This window comes from Apostichopus japonicus, chromosome 18, assembly GCF_037975245.1.
Source record: "Apostichopus japonicus isolate 1M-3 chromosome 18, ASM3797524v1, whole genome shotgun sequence".
NCBI classification, from domain to species: domain Eukaryota; kingdom Metazoa; phylum Echinodermata; class Holothuroidea; order Aspidochirotida; family Stichopodidae; genus Apostichopus; species Apostichopus japonicus.
The window spans coordinates 7,684,493-7,705,022 of NC_092578.1; the positions used below are offsets into that span (position 1 = coordinate 7,684,493).

Genomic DNA, 20,530 nt, shown 5'->3' on the forward strand with positions numbered 1-20,530 from the left:
ACAAAACCCTGCGAACTCTATGACCTTATACCAACAATGATGCATAGTTGCTCGATATAAATTTACATGGATAAATCTTACACGCTTCGATACACATGTGGCAAACAACTTTGTACTGTACATTGTGCAGTGCTTCCATGCGGGATTTTCTTACTCACAAATTACGAAATCCACATTGTTAATCTCGATTCACCATTCACTGATTACAGGCTGTGGCAGGCGCTATTATCGATTTGTAGTTATAATATTGATACTAACGTACTTTACTACTGGAATTTTATTTCATTAGTGTCTAGTGCGACCAATATTGGAATGAATTTCTTCTGAAGGAAGTCTTCATCAATGATCAAACTTAGTAACAAGTAACGGTTAATTGTTAGCATCTTGACATTATATACGGACACCAGTTGTGCGAAACAGGACTGCCGATTCCGATTAGCCTATACATAGCCTAGACATTGAATATTGCCATATTGGACTCTAAGTCTAACGTGACTAATATTTTTGACACCGAGAAGATGGCAGTTTCTAATGCTTTGGTAGGTTTGGGTATGATTTCGCAATATATATTTGCTTGGCCTGACTTAGCCTAAGCATAAGCCCATTGTTCTCTATCAATTGTATCATTATTATATCAACCCACAACATGATCATACTCATAGATCATACTGTTGAAATAGAACAATCTTCAGCACATATAGCCTACTATTACTACTGTAGTACTACTAGGCCTAGGTAGGGTAGAATTAGTAGGCTACCATCGTTATCCATTTCCCACTGAGAAATTCAATTTTCAATTGTAATTCAGTTCCTAGTACAAATCATAAATTTGTACGGTAGGAATGATGTGGCTGATCAGAACCTCCAGGAGGGTGCTTTTCAAAAGGGCTACTGACACTGTAGAACCTACTTCTAAACGATCAACTTATTGACATGGGCCTTGGGAAAATATCCACTGCACTTACAATATGAACCCCAAACTTTGTGTTTTGCACATTGATAACAATTTGACTCGTAAGAAAAAAAAAATGTATCGTAAGACACTTTCATGGATTGTTCGGCCCTTTAGCAGAATTAGACCTATACCATAGTATACAGTAAACTTCAACGCATGCAAAAGTTTGGGAACTTTTTCCTTGCTTCGAGCAGTTTGACAACCAATCTGTACAAGTATAATTCTTTATCTGAACAAATCCACTGAGCAAAATCAGCAAGATTATTATCACCGTTATTTTTTATAGCATTAATGCCCTTACCTTTGCAGATTTACCTATGTATACTGTACCATCATACTCCAATATTACTTGTCCTACTCCTAGCCAAGGTTATATACATTTCACTTACATTTGTAAACAGTAGGAAGGAAAAAGGTGACCTTTCACACAAACTAGTGACAGTAACTTTGTCAAGTAACTGTAAGGAAATTTTAGAAGCATTTAACATAATGATATTTGCCTTTTCAACAGCAAGAAGTCAATGAGATAAAGAAAGCTATACAGGAAAAGGTAAGACAATTCTTGAGAATACATGGAAATTTGCAAAAATGATATTCATCTGTGTATATTTGTTTCGTGAAAATAGTTTGGGGGGAAAACAGTAGCATGTAGGATAGTTCTTGTATGGGAAGTTGAAATTGTGAAGTCCATTGATAAGTGACCTAGAAACCAATTATTTTGGAGATCATAGAGATGCTAATGAATGAAAAAGATAAGTAAAAAGTGTAAATACTATTATTGTTCAATTATCTTAATAGGTTCTTATTTCAGCTTTTTGCATCAAATTGGAAATCTGACATTTTTTTTTTTTACATTTACTACAAAATTATTAAGCTTGTGAACCACATTATGGGATTGTTTGGTACTGTATGTAACATTGCAATATGTTTGGAAACCAACTGTAACAGCTTCAATATTGATTCAGAGTTGGTCAGTAATAGATTTTGGATGCAAAGGAACTAGTTACAGTATGTGACAAACTAATATGGTGGTTACAGTTAAACTTTATTGAACCTGTAAAACAAGTAAATTACCGAGAATAATATTTGCAATTAATTTGATCACACCAAGACACTCTCCTCCATTTTTCTGTCGAGAAAATTTTTTAATGTGACATCATTAATGATTTGATACAACTGTCAGTCATTATACTTTTTCTACGTTGACTACTAAATTATTTGAAATGTGACACTGACTCCTGAAACCAACACATTTCCTATGGGATCGTTGAGTATGATGTAACATCGGAAAACTTTTGGAAACTTGTCTAACAGCTTCGATATTGAATCAGAGTTGGTCAGTGCTGGATCTTAGATTCAAAGGAACTAGTTATGTGACAAACCTGTAAGGTTGCTACAGAATGTGTAACTGGATACTTGTATAATTTGAGATGTGGAGATATGCCAAAGTAGTGAGGGAAGAGCTTAGACTAGGCAAATATTTAGTAATAAGGATAATGCTCTTACTCATTTCTTTTTCTTTATGCAATAATCTAAATCAATGCAAACTATTACAAAAGTGATGAAAGTTTCAACCGTGTGTTATCTCATCACTAATAAAATCACCTCAAACTTGGAGAGATTTCAACATTCTTCAATCGTCATACACACCATGTGTGGCAGTACTGTAGATTGAACGTTATTAAATCACATGATACTATGTATTATTACAACCAATATAATTCTATGTCAAACCATCATTTCACTCAGACTCCTACATGAAGCCTCATGTACTGCAACTTGACAACATCTACGATATCATCTGATGATAAAGATAGATCTTTTAAAATTGTCGTGGTCTACATAGATTACAAGATTGCAAATTATGTATCCACGAACAGACTACAGTACGATATTTTGCATACATGTATTAAGTGAGATAAATTCATCTTTTCTTTCTCTTTTTTTTTAGGGTGAAATGCTTGTAAAGGATGTCTTCCCTGCCAAAGTGCTGGAACTAAACAAACTTGCTGAGGTGAGATACCGTACAACAATGTCTCATCTACAGATGCCTTTCATTTTAAAATAAAAAAATAAAATAAAATAAAATAAAATAAAATAAATAAAATAATTTTTATTTCATTTTTTTGTGGGAAAATTAATAGAAATATTAACGTTTTAGGTCCCTGAAAGAAATCAAACTAATTTTGACAGATCTGTCCTTACAGGAAGAATTAAAATCAATTATTGTTAAGTTTTTTTTCTCCCCCCCCCCCTCCCCTGTAACTGCAAGTACAAAGAATGGAAACTTGGATCTAAAGTTAACCTCCTTGGGTGATCTTCTGATTTGTCTCATAAGGGAAAACCAGATGGCATTTAATGACATGTTCTGAAAACTTTTTGAATTACTTTTCTTGAAAAGATCTACACACAGTACAAATCAAAAAGGTTGCAGTTATTTCTACCCTATGAGTTAGGCTACAGTAGCCCAAGTTTACATTTTCGAGCAGTGTAACTCAGGATATGGTAAAAACTGGCGTGCCAGGACCTTTGCAGTGCAAACTTGTTATCGATTTAATAACAGATATCTTCTTCTTTTCCAGTCGGATCTCTTTAAAGTTGATCGTATGCAGGAAATCCCAAAGTGCATTGATAGCATCGGAGAGCCTAAGCCAGTTAGTACCAATCACGTTGACCAAAAGGTTTGTATTTTACATTAAAGGTGAAACAAAATCCAACCATCATCTTTGTGTAGAACAACCCTCCCAAACAACTAAGAAAAATCTTCTTCCATTAAAGAGAAATATTCTTAGTGTTAATAGTCTTGTCTTGCAGATATCATTATGAAAATCTGTGATGTCATAGTGCCACTAGGATCTTTTTTTTTTTTCATATTTCAAGGTAGAATGGTAAAAGCAATTTGACACTGAATTGACTGAAACATATGCCAGAATTTGGACATTTAAAAAAATGTCCAATAGTTTTAGATTCAGTATTTGAAGAATACATTGCCATTATTAAAATAAACATTTTAATGTATAAAGAGAAATGATAGCACATGTGGCTTGATGATGTCATATTTAGACTTGTTCAAGTCTACTACCCTTCTGTGGGAAAGAACATGAAATCTGTGTGATATCTCCCAAATGGAGTAATTTGTTTCTAAGCTGTTTTAGGAAGGTTGTCCATGACATTTGTCTCTATCACATAGACCAGTGATGATGGCATGGTTTGTGTCTCCCTATGAAGATATCAATGTTAACCTTTTCTTGCCATAAGTTTGTTTGATATAGGTTACCATTACCATGGTAACTGCTTTTTCAACTTTTGAAGAATGACATTGGTAAATCTTTGCTGTGCAGAATATGTGCTTTAGAAATTTTGAAACACCTAATGCTTTCCTGAAGGCCAATCATGTCATCATGGATCTTTGAAATGATTTAGAAAGAACATATACAGTATACTAGGATTTAATGTATTTACTGCATGCCTCCCTTACCTGTCTTCTGTTCATAATGATATTATGCACTCTGATCTACCTAGCTTACAACAATGGATAACATTCTCGCCCCATTGTGCCCCCATCATGTTTTTAATGCCATTAAGTTGACTCCAGACACCAGCAGCACCTATTAGCAGAAAAAAGTGGATAGTATGAGAGGACAGCTGTCACCCTGACCCCCTCCAACAAGCCCATTGGGTCATTTGAATTACTGTACTTTTGTTTTCTCTTTCTTGTTGAGTTAGGTTCCAAAGAAGAGAAGGTTGACTGACGAAATTGAAGGTAAGTTTCGATAGAGGGATTCTTTGATTTGTGTAAAATTACAATTGTTTACAGAATAGCCCTCTATTAAGTGAACATGCGATCAATATTCCTTATACAATACATTGTTCCCATAAGGTCTCAAAAGTAGGAAAGTAGCGGAAAGGAAAACCCCCTTTTCTAGGTCTGGAGAGTCATTCAAATTTGAACTTTAGTGCAGAGAAGTGGGAAGAAAATCCTCATTTGAAGACTGACGTAGAGTAATCCAGAAATGTTAAGAAGTGTGAGATGAAGTTAACGGCATAAATTAAACTGTGGTGAAAATTTATTGCTACATGTCATGTTTGGAGCTCATGGTTGTTTGGAACTCCTGCTCACCATAAAATCCAGAAATGGGGTTAGCATACATTTTTGCATGAGTTACATTTGTTAGGCTTACTATAGGTAGCCTAACATTAGATCCTCATTTAGTGTGTGGGCTTCATACAGTAGTTAACCGTAAGATGTGTTTTGGTGTTGAAAAGTCAGCAAATTTCATTTGTTTCAAACTGTTAAAACTATTATTTACCTATCATCCTATAGGCTATCAAGATTGTATCAGCTTTTCTTTAAATGATCATTTTACTTACAGTAACCCCTGTTATGAAGTACACTATACCTTTTAAAAATACTGTGGAATTCTTCCTTTTTTCGATCGTATGGTTTAAAGTTCCACGCGGGTAAAGGGTTCACCACTTACCCATCACATGTCTATTCAAAGTGTCTGTATGAGAATTGATACAGTACAGTCTACAGTGCCGTAATTTTTGTACTCAATTCTGTTTCTTGTAAAGCCGCGCATTGAGACCTATAATGCGCCATATAAATCAGTATTATTATGATTATTATTACAGTTACATGATTATTACAATATTAATGTACTTTTGCCCTAATTGTTTTTGTAAATTTGGTCATAATTTTGGTGATTTCTGTAGCCTCCTCTGTATTTAATGATTTATATTATAACACTTTTTGTAATCGTTCTTCGACTTAGGGTCACCAGTGCTAATGTTTGCGGGAGGGGCGATTCCCTGCAACTCGGACATCCAGCACCTGACAAACATCATGAAGCCTCTAATATGCGTACTGATCGAACACTGTAACAGCCTCAAAATGTGGATACAACTTCTCATTCCAAGGATAGAGGACGGAAACAACTTTGGTGTTTCTATTCAGGTCAGTAAAATTAAATGCAAGAAGATTAATTTTTAACCCCCTAAAAGTTTGTCATCGCAAACAGATCAATAACATCCATAACATAGCAAGGATGGTTGGGTTTGTTTCTACCTAAATTATTGTCTCTCCCTGATGAAAAGGTATATGAATTTTTGTCATCATTTTCCTTTACTTCCTAAAGCAGGTAGGTAGTTCCTGCTTAGCTTGTGCAGTGTTTTTCTTCTTCTAAACACTGAAACACATGTACTTGCTGCACACGCTAGTGAATAAGTCTTTTAAAGGAATTGTCTGGTGGAAGCTTTTGATACATTGTCCTTGTAGATCTTATCTTTCTCTTTCTAACCATGTGAAAATTGTCCCCATTCGACGTTTTCTTCTTGTAGAAATCTGGTTTTCAAATTCACCAGTTTCGCACCAAAAGCACCGTTTGTTCGAACGCATCAATTAAGTGGCACAATAATGCACATAACACACTCTCACACTCAAACCACAGTTCATAAACTGTTCTTAGAAATCACTGAAATAAAATTCACCGATCAACTTTACCGTAAAAGGAAACTTGAAAAGTATTTGGAACACCAAAAGATGAAACTTGGCGGAATCGATGTCAGAGCTGAACATCGCAATGTAAACAACGAAGGGTCTGCTGTTCAAACTTATCTTGTGTTACACAAAGACCACGAAACCACCGATCTACTACATATATGGCGGCTTAAGGAGTTTTTAAAAACATATCTAATTTATAAGAAATTTCACCGAAAATTAAGGAAGAATTTAATCTGTATACAAACGCGGTTTTTGTTGTGATTACTGTAGGTACTGTACGGAGCGTGGGTTATGTCGCAATCTGCATTAGCGTAGATGATGTCACGTTCTATACTGTTCAAATCTTATTTGAAATGTCCATCCTTAACGATTAAAAAATTGTTTCTCTGTCAAACGCAACCTTATCGACAATCCTTTTAACGGGTTGGAGGATTTCGTATCAAACACATTTGGAAAAGTATGTTGTGCAATTAATGTGTCATGTTACAATGGGACTACATTTGATTTTCTTTCTTTTGTTGCATGTTCCTTTCTTCTTCTTTTTGTCCTTCTTCTGTCTTCGTTCCTTGTTTCTTGCTTTCTTCCCTTTCCTCCCTTTTAAGCTATTGCTCATAAATAAATATTAACCGAAGACCTATACACCTGTATGCATTTGCTGCAGTTGAGGTATTTTTCAAGGTCAAATATGTCTCTATATATAAATTAAGGCTTCAGATTATTAAATATTTATAAATTTTAAAATTCAGCAAAAATACTTAGCATTCATTTCCATGTTTTGAACCAGTCGTCATAATGTGCAGCAATTTCATTCCGTCCATAATACGTTCTGTATGCTTTCAATCTAGTGTTTTAACTTTGATTGTGTGAACAATCTATGAAATCTAATTATTCCCTTTTTTATTGGAATAAATTGGAATTCAATTGGTCTGCGCCTGGAAAGTTTATAATATTGTGACTTTCTCTCTAATACGACACCTTCTGATACAAGAGGTTAACAAAAAGGCAAAATGCCAATATTCAGGGTCTCCAACACTAAGCAGGGGCTGTTCCAGGATTTAAAAAAGCAGGGGGCGTGGTAGTGGAAAGCGACCCTATTTAGGTGGGTCCATAGCCCCCCTTCTCCACCCCCCATTAGAAAAGTTCAAACTTATGATGTGAAATGTGCATTCTGAGGCACATTAAGGCTATAAATTAGGTCAAACATGAGGTATGCTCACAAGGTTGTGCTAGAATAACTTTAATTTTGTTTGTGTGGGGATGCAAAGGTTTGGTCTACACCCCTCACATCCTCATAGGGATGGTTCCACCGTTCTCGTTGGGTTTGCCTCATGCCCCCCACCTCTAGTCTCAAACTCTGTCTTTGTCCCGGATTTAAGGAGATGATGATTATCATCACAATCATTTTTTGTTCTTGTTTTATAGGAGGACACCCTGGCAGAGCTGAGGCAGGTAGAGAGTGATGCAGCATCGTATCTGGATCAAATCACAAGATACTTTATCACAAGGGGAAAGCTCATCAGTAAAGTTGCCAAGTACCCACATGTGGTAGGTTATAACCTTAGGACTGTAGAAAGCATTTTCTGGTTTGCATTTTAAAAGCGTGTTGGTGCGAGTGGCATTGTTGAGTGTAGTAAATTAAGCTAAGGTGACCAGACTTCCCAAATTTCTGGGGAGAGTCCCGGATTTCACTTGCCATCCCCAGATAAGTAGTGTCCCCTGAATTTATGTAACGTTTCTGGAATACTGTTGAAATTGTGAAAAGGTCCTGAAATAATATCAAGTTTACCTGTTTGACCTTCCATTCATAGTGACAGCTTTAACATGGGCTAAGCTGTGATTGTTTACAACTATGATACAAACATAAATCTTCATTCATGGCTCACAGATAAAGGCCACCCAGATCATTGAATAAATTTTATATAGCCTGTAATTCACAAAACATGTTGCACTTAGTTCTGCATAATTAGGCTTCCAGTGATCTTTAAGTTTTTGGCATTGGATTTTCTTCTTGGACAGAATTGGTTGAGGTGTTCTAACCTCAGGAAATTGAAGTGAAGGAGCACCAAAACTCTGAGACCATCAAAATGCTAGTGTTTGCACGGGTTATCCGGGTACCCGCCCGACGCGATACTACCCTAGGTTCCTAATTTATTACCCGAATCCTACACAAAGTGTGATTGTTTTAAAAAAAAAATTGGCAAACCGACGGTTAGGCAGATTTCCCATTGATTTAGTGTGGTGTTAGGCTACAATGTGGTCGAAGATAACAGCAATAACGAAGGTACCCGCCCGACGCGATATTACCCGGTTCCTTATTTATTACCCGAATCCTACGCAAAGTGTGATTGTTTAAAAAAAAAAAAAATTGCAAACCGATGGTTAGGCAGATTTCCCATTGAATTAGTGTGTTGTTAGGCTACCATGTGGTTTAACATACCAGCAATAACGAAAGCTTTCCATGGATATCTTATAACTGCGTCACAATTTCAGCTAATAAACAGATGGCTAGGCTAGATTACCCCCATTGACTTAGTGTGGTGTTAGGCAACCATGTGGTCGAACGTAACAGCAATAACGAAAATATTCCATGGATGTCTTATAACTGCGTCACAACTTCAGCAAATAAACAGATGGTTAGGCTTAGCTAGATTTCTCATTGACTTAGTGTGGTGTTAGGCTACCATGTGGAAGAAATTATTATTTATTCATTCGTTTATTTCATAGTGGCTTTTTGCCTATCGTTTATTCCAAATGCGATCAAACTGCGCGAATCGCGCAATCTCGCAGCTAATGCGAACCCTGGGCCTTCATAATAGATAGTAGTAGTAGTAACAACTGTTTAAGAGCTAAATTGGATATTTATATCGTTTGATCCAATAGACGTGTACGAGCAAGCATAAGCAGCTGCGGCAGTGCGATGTTAGTAGTAATGCTAATTATAATTAAATAATTAATTTATTAACAAGTTATAATGAAAGAAACAAAAGCAAATAAAAATTATTGAGGAAGGTTTTATACCTTATCTTACACCTACGTATTTGACCATGAAAACATTGCCGGTAGAGAATATAATGCATTTATTACAGCATCCAATATGTAATTTCTTGAAAATCGTGATACACGAGGATAAACAAATTTTTTCCGGATACCCGACGGGTAACGGCCCTCGGGTACCCGGTTCCCGATTTTTGGACCCGTGTGAACACTACAAAATGCCTTCCTTTAAAACTACTGAATTGGTACTAACCCTTGATATCAATGTGATGATATCACGTCCTTGGATTTCCTGGAAAAAATATGATCACCTTAGATTTTAGGCTTTGAATTAAAAGCAAGAAAAAAGCAAAACTTATCTCTTTGTAACATTACATTCTGCCCTAAGTTATCCTTGTTGCCCTACACATATGCTGTTAATAGTGTTTGAGTTTCTGGCAAAGCGTTGAATTTTAAGATGATTAACTTAGGATTCTGCAGTTTTCATTGTTTATTGGTTTATTGGTTGTTTTTTTATTTATTTTATGGTTTTCTATTATCCCTTTGGTATTTCAGTCTCTACTTCTTCAATGTTATTGCTGCATTAACAATTTGCTTTCTTTTTGTAATTTTTTTTTCCTATCATCAGGGTGACTACAGGAAAGGTGTGGAAGAAATAGATCAAAAAGAATTTTTCAACCTCCGCCTCACTTGCATTGAGCTCAGAAACACCTACGTAAGTAGCAAGAGTTTTGAAAGGGCATCAGTGGATATCATGTTTAATATGCATTATACACTTACACATACCATTGAGAGAAGCTTTTCCACAAGCTCTGTTTTGAATGTCTTCCTGCAGCTAATGTAAGGTAAAGACCATAATAGGATCTGGAGAAGCATGTGGGGTGTGAAAATCTACTCTGTGTGCTATCCGAGATGCATTATTAATAACTGTTTAGCTTCAAACTAAGATGACTGTTTCTGTTACCTAAACCAAATTTTTTATTTCATCTGTCAAAAATGGCTGCCTCCTTCTGAGCGAGCTTTTCAGACAGTTAAATTTCTGCTACATTCCTCTAAGTTAGCTTCGAAGAAAGGAGTATTTTCTGCTACCACCATGTTAGTTAGCTTAGAGATGGTTATATTTTGCTTTCGCTGTCTAAGTTAGCTTCTTAGATGATTGCTTTCTGCTACCTGATTCTTAGTTAGTTTCTTAGACAATTACTTTTTGCTAACTCCTTCTAAGTTAGCTTATAAGACGGTTAAATTTCTGCTACATTCCTCTAAGTTAGCTTCAAAGCCAAGAGTATTTTCTGCTCCCACCTTCTAAGTTAGTTTCTTAAACAATTCTTTATGGCAACTGCCTTCTAAGTTAGCTTTTAAGACGGTTAAATTTCTGCTACCTTCTTCGAAGTTAGCTTTAAAGAAAAGAGTATTTTCTGCTACCACCTTCTAAGTCAGCTTCTTAAACAATTCTTTTCGGCAACTGCCTTCTCAGTGAGCTTTTTTAAGACTTACTTTCTGCTACCTTCTTCGAAGTTAGCTTTAAAAAAGAGTATTTCTACTACTGCCTTCTAAGTGAGCTTCCAAGATGACTATTTTTTGCTACAGCCTCCTAATAATAGCTCCCTCCCTGGTACTACCCATTACCTCACAGTTGCAAACCAAATTAAATGTAAAGAACCGTGTTCGATCTGACAAAAAGTGACTGCAATACAAGACCTTTGAATGGCTGTCATACATCAAGTTTGCCTTTTTAAAGTCACCTTCATATTTCAAGAACATCGATTATAGATACATGTCTCAGCTATCATATATTGTTACAAGTAGCGTAAGCATTCCCCTCCACAGTACGTTTTAGCTTTGTAACTGTACCTATTATAAATACAAATGGAAATTCAACCGATGATTATGCTCGAGAAACAAGCATTTATTATTCAGAGTAAAACTGGGGGAATGAAGATTGGAATCGTTCAAAGCAAGCATATTCTGATCGTGGTTTAGTTATACGTTCAGTCTCTGGGGATTCGTGATTTTATCTGGTATCTCTCCTTGTAAATATTCAAATAAATTATCCACAGACCATCCGCAAACAGCAGGTAACGAGAAACATGTTAAAACTGCTGTCTGGTTATATATTATTGATTGAAATTTGATTAATTTTATCTCCTGCGGGTACAATTAACATCTCAGATATCATTCTTCCTCAACATCTCACCAGTGAATTTTAACAACTTTGCTGAAACTTACTAAATATTGTTCTTTTTAAAAGTGATTGAAAATAGTTGCAGTCTGAAAGGAGAAAAAATCCTGTGAATGCTATCAAGTCAATAAACTCAACAAGTAGAGTTGTTGACATACTAAAAACAGAATGAAATTCAACCTTTATCTATAGAATTGATGATAGAATTGATGATAGATTGATGATAGATTGATTGATGATAGAATTGATGATAGATTGATGATAGAATTGGTGATGACTGCGAGAAGTGTGATTTGTCACACACGCAGTAGAAAATATATAAAGGAAAATAATTAAACAAAACATTTTTTAGAAACTATAAGGAAATAAAACAGAATTAATCCGCCCCCTCCCCCATCCAGTTCATCCCATGCTTGAATTGTTCTTAGTTGTGTGATACTTAACCCCAGTGGGTCTCTAAATAGATTCACAGAGAATGTTACAACATCGTACTATTTAAGTACACTACACCAATGGGGCCAATTGAAATCACACACCAGATGTTAACAGCTTACAGAGTGATCTTCAGCACACCTACAGCACTCATATGTTTCTTGACTGTGAGTGTGATGATTAGCACATCTGACATTTTTGCAAGACATGTGCCTGGAGATCTTTGTTTTGAACAATACCCACAAATGTCTACGGGAAATCTCCCTCCATTTTGTAGAAAAAAACAAGACTTGCAAATTGTGCATTAAAGAGAGTTGACATTTTGCAAATATTTGATGTCAGCCAAAGGGCTTAGTTTCTGATAATCAGTACTATTGAGCAATCTGCCATGAGTATGAATTGTTACAAACATCCACAATGCAATTACATGATTGTTATTTCACATGTGAGTTTTGCCTATGGCTTACAAGAACTTTAATCTCTTAAAGTCGCTTCAAAAGATATATAATTTAAAGAAATTACTTTATTTAGTTTTAACAGCATGGATTTAACACAACTAAATATTATCTATGAGCAGTTTTGTTAGATGGTTTAACTTTTGGAAATTAGTTCTAATGGTTTCTGCTTTTGATTGTTTCTTGAAAACTAGTTCACCTCTGGAAAGTTATTGTAGGTTGTTTGCAACTTATTGAAGTTTAGTAGCAATCTTAACTTCCAGTTTGATTTTAATGTCTGTCACAATACTTCTGGTGATTTTGGCTTCTAAAAGTTACTTCAAAAGTTGTTTACTTTTTGGAAATTAATTCAAATGACATTTATTTTAACTTTTAGAAGTTACCTCAGATGTATTTTGTTCATTTTTGTTTGTTCATTCTGGATATCACTGTCGATGATTTTGTATCTTTGGAAAGTTACTTTCAAAAGTTTGTTACTTTAGAACGTTACGCAGAACGATGTTACTGTAATTTGACTGAAAATGATATTATTTGAATCTAATTTCTGCCAGTTACTTCAGAGATTTAAACTTACCGAAGTTACTTCAGTCATTGTTTACATCTAGAAATTACTTCAGATGATTTCGGGTGACTTAAATCCTGAAGTTATTCTATTCATTGAGACTTTAATTATTCGCATGGCATTTAAATTATTCTTCTCCTCTGTAGCTTTCCCTCTTGGATCTCATCGAGAAGAACAAAGATAAGATCAGGAAACCTCGGAACAGCAACGCCGAGACTCTGTACTGAAGACACGCTCCGGGAGTGATGATACTGCAACTGTTTTACAAGAACTTGTTATTGAATAGTGGGACTAAATCATGGCAGGAGATAAAACGACAAGACCCCCTCGAACAGCACAATTTGCGACTAGATTACTCATCCCACCCAACCCATGGAGTCGTAACATCTTCGACTCTCCCCAAGTTATTTACCAGTAAGCGATATATTCAGGCATGAGCTTTTTCCTCGAATTCGCGGAATATCCGTGATTTCTTTTCTACCTCGGGGACAAAAACTATTTCCCTAACACACTGTAGCATACGAAAACTGGAGCCTATACCGCAATTTTTGCAAAGTTCCGTGAATTTTATTTTACGCCAGGCTCATCCCTGTATATTGCAAACAGATCATGCAGAGATGTTATCAGATCGTTGCAGGAGGTAACAGAATATCAAGGGAGCATTAACTCATCTTGGCAACGGAGGAAAGAAAGCTCATCATTCCGAATCCATATCTGCGTGTGTTCTTGGTTGTACAATATGTGGAAACTGTTAGTTACACAAAACAAACAAGAGGCATTGTTTCTTCCAAGACTTGTTTACCTGTATCACTGACAAGAACGAAAAAAAAAAAAAACTACGATTGGGTCATTATCAACCTGAAAATTATGACAAGTTTTTGTTTTGTAATTCCTCTCCTTTTATTTTTGCTTTGCATTGTAATTATTGAAATACACTTAATACTTCCCGTACTAAATGCAGCACAATAAACCAAGGTTACCACAAGCCTTGTGCACCAGAATGTAAATGGACTGTATTTTTGTTCTGCTCTACATTTTTATGTATTTCTTTTTTCATATATATTCTTCTTATAAACGTATGTGGTATAAAGGAAAATACAAGAAGAGCAGTGAGGTGTAACTAGTTGATGTGGGGATGAGGGTGCTGGGGGGGGGGGGGGTATTTAAGTATCCATTCCCATGCCTCCACATTGATATGTACATATAACCTCTATTATCCAAGGTAGTCTTTACTAGGTTAGGACCCTTTCATTGTTTTAATTTTGTATCAAACTTGAGTGGATATTTAATGTCGGATCGCTCATAACGGACAATTTCTCAGGGGTAGATCCAGGATTATTAAAGGAGAGAGGATTTGAAGTGGTTGAAGCAACTCTAGCGTGTGTGTGGGAGGGAGGGGGGGGGGCTCCCACAAGGGGAAATAAAATTAAATTTTAGACATGAAATGTAAAATATATCTATGTACAAGGTTGTGGTAATCACTACTTTTAATTTCTTGTTCAGGTTTCAAAAGGGGAGGGGTGTACATGGCTTTGGTTTTATAGCCTTGTGGTGTACAAAGGGTTAGCAATGTAAGCCCATTTTGAGGTGGTCAGCAATGGGCACATGATCCTGCTCTACTGGAGGGTCACAGAGAAAGGGGGCGGCAAGCTGCTTCAAATAAGAACAAATTTCTTTGTACCCAGAGCTAGTGCTGTTTAAGATTTGGTACAATCTAGGGGTGAGATGGAAATATCAGAGACTGGCATTCTACAAAATGCATTGGATGGGGTTATGTGTGGAACCCTCTTATATGAGTAATTTCCTACTCTCTCATTTTCGTAGGGGGGGGGGGGCACTGTTAATATGTTAATGAAAGCTTACCCCATTTTTAGCTCATACCAGCATGCTGGTGTGAGCTATTGTTACAGTGCGGCGTCTATCACTCTATCCGTCAACAATTGGTAAAACCGCTCCCACTCACACAGTGTTTGATGGAATTTCATGAAACTTGGACACAAGGACCATTGGGTATAGGGCCATCAGAGATGGTCCGAAATTTGGGGTCAATGGTCACCTGTGGGCTGTAATGGGCCATTTTGTGGAAATACGCAAAATGCTTCTTCTCCTACAGATTCCATGGTACAATGTTGAGGGTTTGTCACGATAGTACTATGGAAGTTTTACCTTCAGGGTGTTCATGAATTTGAGATCAAAGATCAACTAGGGGTCTTTTGTGGCCCAGGCCACGGCCCTATATTTTCAAATTGCTCCTGTTCGTACAGTGTATGGCCAGTTATAATGAAACTTGGTCACAACGTTCCTCGGAATGAGGGTTATGAGGGGTGTTCGGAAAATTGAGGTCAAATGTCATTTAGGGGGTCATCAGGGGTCATTCTTTGTAATATTTTCAAATATCTCAATCTCAAAAATTTTGATGGATCATATTCAAAGTTGAACTGATGAGTGTTGGATTGTGTATGAACAAGATGATGCCTAATAATTTTTGGTCAAAAGTTAATTAATTACAATTAATCCCATTGTTTAAAAAAATCTGAGCCTTCACCTTTTGCCAAAGCTCCTTTAATTTGTCTCCCAGTCTCTGCAGTGTTTGTTTACATTTGTGGTTAAGCTCTGCAGAGGCTGTTAGTGGAATTAAAGCAGGACTGGGAGTTGTTATTAACTGTTGAACTGTAAGCATGAGAGCCCTATAGCCAATCAGCACTTGCCGATTCTTAGAAGTCTTTGAGCCTGAGGTATGTAGGCAGCCAGCCAAAATTTTGGCAAGGAGTGCTTCAGGTCTGCTCAGGTAGAGGGGAGAAAGTTTAATAGGGTAGGTCAGTGGTATTGTTTGAGAGAGTGGGTAAAACAGGATTTAAAGGGGGAAAATAGGAATTATAGCCAGTGGTGTGGCCAGTATTCTGCTAACGGAGGGGGGGGGGGGTTATCCCTCATGGGCCCAAAATTGGTGGAATCTGAAAAATGGCCTGAAATTTGGTGGGCCATAAAGTTTTGTGGGCCCTGAATTTTTAAGCTCGAAAAGGTATGAGCTTCTGCACCATTGGTGCTCTAGTTCAGTATTTGCATATCAGGTGAACCTGGCCTAACTTTATATGCATATTCGAATTTGTCATCACCATTCATTGGTTAGTCATGTCATCAGCTAATTGCATGTCTGCGAGCTAAAAGAAATACTTTTTTCTTAAAGAATTTTTAAGAAACTGTTGTACTTTAATTTATTCATGTGGGAATGGAATAAATGAGTGTGCGATGTTATATTTTTTTTTTTTTTTGGGGGTGATGAAAAACATGCTCCGCTATATATGTGATCGATTTGGTGTGAGTTTAGCTTTTACCGAAATTCTCTTCTCTTATATATAAAGTATCTTTACAAAGCCTTCTTCTGGGAAGAGAGAATGATAACTTGGCAAAATTTGATATTTCCAAAGTAGATAAACTTATCCAGTGAGCTTCATACCTCGAATCTTATACAGGACTTTTTCCCTTCCAGGTATATTCTGTTGCAAGGTTTCATGTTCATACAAATCCTTGGAGAAACACCACAGTGTGTGTTCTCGCCCGTGGATGTTAAATGTCTCCAAACCTTGGCATGATAATATAACCATTTTTTTTAAACTGTAGGCAAAACAATCATGCTTAGATGCTTCTTACTTGAAAATGAATAAGTTTGAAATATGGTAGAAGAATAAAAAAAACCTAAATATTGATCACTTACATGTATGAGACAAGTTTTTCAGTCCTCTGAAAAGGCATGTTATTGAACCGAATGTTTTTATTGAACCGAGCACATGTTATTGAACCACAACTTGTTATGGCACAAGTTTCCTTTATTGTTGAATGATAAGGGTTCAACACACCCCACCCAGTGAACGAGCAACTTTTTTTTTCAAGTTTGCTAAGAAAACTTGCAACCCCAAAAGAAGAAGGTAAAAAATAGCCTATTATTGTGCATTTGTTTTGCCTTTAGCACAATGTATTCTGCAGAATACAATTTCAGTAACATTATAGGGTTATGTTCTATCCCACTGTGGACTTTTAAATGTTGCGATTTCTTGATGACTATGACCTCCATCAGCATGTGCCTCTTTTATAGTACTAGTCTGGGGTGGGGCTTGGCCCCTGTGCGCCCCTCCCATCCCCATCGTCTATAGTATCTCAAAGTTAATGTATCAGTTTTGAAAAATATCAATACTTCTGATTTGTAAGCAGCACTCAAGTCAAAGTTGTTTCATTTTCAACCCGAGTTTCGCTGTGTTTGTGGAAAAGATAAATTTTACCCTTATTATTATTGTAGTGCGCATGCGCGCTACAATAATGGGATTACTAGCCCGCTAGTCTATCATCTACATGGCTGGCTGGTGAATGCCAGCTGAACATGCACTCTTCATAGCAATCTCATATTCACAGGTTGGCTACGCAGACAAAAATTCCCTACCCAGAGTTGCAAAGAATTGTGGCGGCGAACATTTAATTCTGCACACGTAAAGAAAATAGATCTTCTTGAGGAGCATACTTCTTCAAAACAATATGTAAAATTCTCTACTTTGGTTCGTTATTCACGAATTGAACAAGACCGGTGACATTTGAGTTAGCATCTTGCAAGAAAGTTGCAAGCAACAAATGTTAAACGTATTTATCCGCAACGACTCGGCGTTATCTGTACTAATTCAGCTCTTGCAACATGACATAGACATGTACATCATATTCTTTAGATTAATAGGGCATTAAGCCTTCGGTGTAAAATTTCGTCATCTAGCAGCGAGGTTACTCCATAGAATGGGTTACACTAACGTTAACATGTTGTTCAATTCGACCAATCAGTGTCCATGGACTCTGTGTATTCTCTGTCACGTCCGAAACAGGATTCGCAGTTGACAGCTTGGTTGTCCGGTTAATCTGTGGTGGTTTTAGTCATCATGTCTACTTTTATATTGCAGGCGCATGCTAGCTATAGTACTGTTTGTAAGCATTACACAATAAAGCCTAGCTCTGGTCTACTTGGAGGGACCAATCGCCGAACTGGCTTCTTCGTGACCGAAATAATTTCAAAGAACCCTCCATTGAATATCGACAACTAACTTTCACCGCGCACTGCAATGACATGTATTTGTATACAAATACAGTTGTTCTAGTATTCATATCGTCATATTCCATATATTGATACCAAGCAGAGCCGAATATATCTGCAAAATACACTAATCGCCCACGACAGAATATTTTATAATATGATCACGTAGGTCAACGCAACTTTTTTTCTTAATTGGCCCACCACCATTTGAGAATTCTAAAAAAAAAAAATCCATGTACAGAATGAGGTGATGTTGAAGAACGGGGGGGGGGGGCTGGGGGGGGGGACGTCGGTTAGTGTACCACGGAAGTATAAAACTACTTCTATCAAGTGCAGTAGAAGAGAACAAGACCCTCGGGGGATTACCGCCCTCTATTTATTCGTAGATCATTCTCAATGTCAGACCTGCGTTAAAGGAAGAATTTTAACTATGACATCAGACGACAAGCGAACTGCATCTCGAACATCCATGTGTTTGCCGTTAAGTCCATACTCGTAGGCTATCTACAGCATTCTCAATCCCTTGTAACTATCAGTTTTCAAACAACGAAAGAAAGTTAAACAAGTGTTTACGCCAACCGTCAGTTCATCAATTCGTAAACGTCATTCAGGTCTAAAAGAGAAACTTTTTCATTAAATGTAATGCCGTACGTAAAATAACAAACAAGAGGAATTCGTTAAGTTTGAAGTATTATATACGTATATAAATATATATATATAAATATATATATATTTTCAGTCTGGGGGGGCACAGGGGGGCACCAGCATTTGATGGGGGCACTTAGGTGGATACGGATCGCCGTCCTGGGGGAGGGGTCTAAGGGGAGGGGGTGCCCCCCTCCCGTTTGGAAAATTTTCGCATACGGAGGATGGGCTAGATGCAAAATGGTGCCACATTTGATGCTAAATTCGATCTGAAGATATCTCAAAAAATTGCTATTTTTGAGGTAATGATTTAAACAAAGCGCAGAATTAATGTGTGCATGACCCCAACTCCTTTCTTGTCCTTCTCGTTTTCTCCCATTATCTATTAAGATGTAACAGGTTCCAGCATCGTTATTGGCTCCTATCAGGGATCTCACCATGCAATCCAAAGTTTGATCACACATCGAGTATGGCTCAGTATGCAGGTGTGAACATTCGCCATTTGTTCCTACAAGCATCTGACCTCAAATGACCTCTGCACCCCCTACACAACAGGGTTAATATATAGGTGTAGGCGGTTTTACACTATCTAACGCAACGTGGTCGCCAAGAACCTGAAGTATTTTTAAGGGAGTGCATAAGAGCATCTAAAAAAGCTTCGTGTAAACCTTGAGAGTTAACTGATTCTTCGTTAGTACGAAACCTTGAGTTAACAAGTAAATCTTTGAGATTTTGGGCCCTTTTGTAGGCTAGAATCGGTTCTTTTGGAAACAGTTTGGATAATTCCGCGTGTTGCGAGATTAAGTGCCAATGTTTCAAAAGTGCTTTTTTTTCAAATGCGTTTTGTAAACCTTTTTGCTTTTTTTGTTTTGTATGATGAAATGAAATGGGGGTGAAGGCGGTTTTACACTATCTAACGCAACGTGGTCGCCAAGAACCTGAAGTATTTTTAAGGGAGGGCCCGAGGAACATGAACTTATAGCATGCATGCTCCTCATGGTGCAACATAATTGCACCTATTAGGTGAATTGAGTGTACTGTTAATAGTAGGAAAGACTAGCGTAGGTTCTTATGACCAACTAGTGTTGTGATGGCGCGGGTTACGACTTCGATACCCGACGGTCAAGGATAAACTTTTTCATTTTTTCGCAGCTCATTTGAAGAAAATACGAATTACTGTGCTTCTTTGTCCTTATGAAAAACCAGGTCAGATGATGGGAGTTGAATATAACAAAATATTAGTGTTTACACGGGTCCAAAAATCGGGAACCGGGTACCCGAGAGCCGTTACCCGTCGGGTATCCGGGTACCCGGGGAAAAATTGTTTACCCCCGTGTATCACGATTTTCAAGAAATTACATATTAAATGCTATAATATATGAATTATGTTCTCTACTGACGTTTCTATGTTCAAAAACGTATGTGTAAGTTAAGGTATGAAACCTTCCTCAATGATATCTATATGCTTTTTTTTTCTGTCATAAACTTGTTAATTACTTAATATAATTAACATTACTACTAATTAGTAGTAATGTTGTTAACATCGCATTGCCGCCGCTGCTTATGCTTCCTCTCCATGTCTTTTGGATCAGACCATAAAATATCCCTTTACTTTAGCTCAGTTGTTACTACTACTATCTATTATGCAGGCCCAGGGTTCGCATTAGCCGCGAGATTACGCGATTCGCGCAATTGGATCGCATTTGGAATACACAATTAGTAAAAAGCCACTTGGGA

At 37.0% G+C, this 20,530-nt stretch overlaps 1 protein-coding gene across 1 annotated transcript; it reads left to right on the plus strand.

Moving 5' to 3' along the window:
* The first annotated feature begins 144 nt into the window (after positions 1 to 144).
* LOC139959010 (proteasome activator complex subunit 3-like) lies at positions 145 to 16,335 on the plus strand. Its single transcript, XM_071956502.1, has 9 exons — positions 145 to 539; positions 1,467 to 1,505; positions 2,907 to 2,969; positions 3,538 to 3,636; positions 4,682 to 4,718; positions 5,731 to 5,912; positions 7,881 to 8,003; positions 10,081 to 10,167; positions 13,227 to 16,335. The coding sequence occupies exons 1-9, from the start codon at positions 519 to 521 to the stop codon at positions 13,305 to 13,307; spliced, it is 732 nt and encodes a 243-aa protein (XP_071812603.1). The 5' UTR covers positions 145 to 518; the 3' UTR covers positions 13,308 to 16,335.
* Positions 16,336 to 20,530: the final 4,195 nt, after the last annotated feature.

What these genes read in the sequence shown, in the direction of transcription:
- LOC139959010 (XM_071956502.1), top strand. Translation starts at nt 519, where the DNA reads ATGGCAGTTTCTAATGCTTTG. An exon ending in TTGCCAAGTACCCACATGTG is followed by an intron (nt 8,004 to 10,080) that starts GTAGGTTATAAC and finishes TCCTATCATCAG; the next exon opens with GGTGACTACAGGAAAGGTGT. An exon ending in TTGAGCTCAGAAACACCTAC is followed by an intron (nt 10,168 to 13,226) that starts GTAAGTAGCAAG and finishes TCTCCTCTGTAG; the next exon opens with CTTTCCCTCTTGGATCTCAT.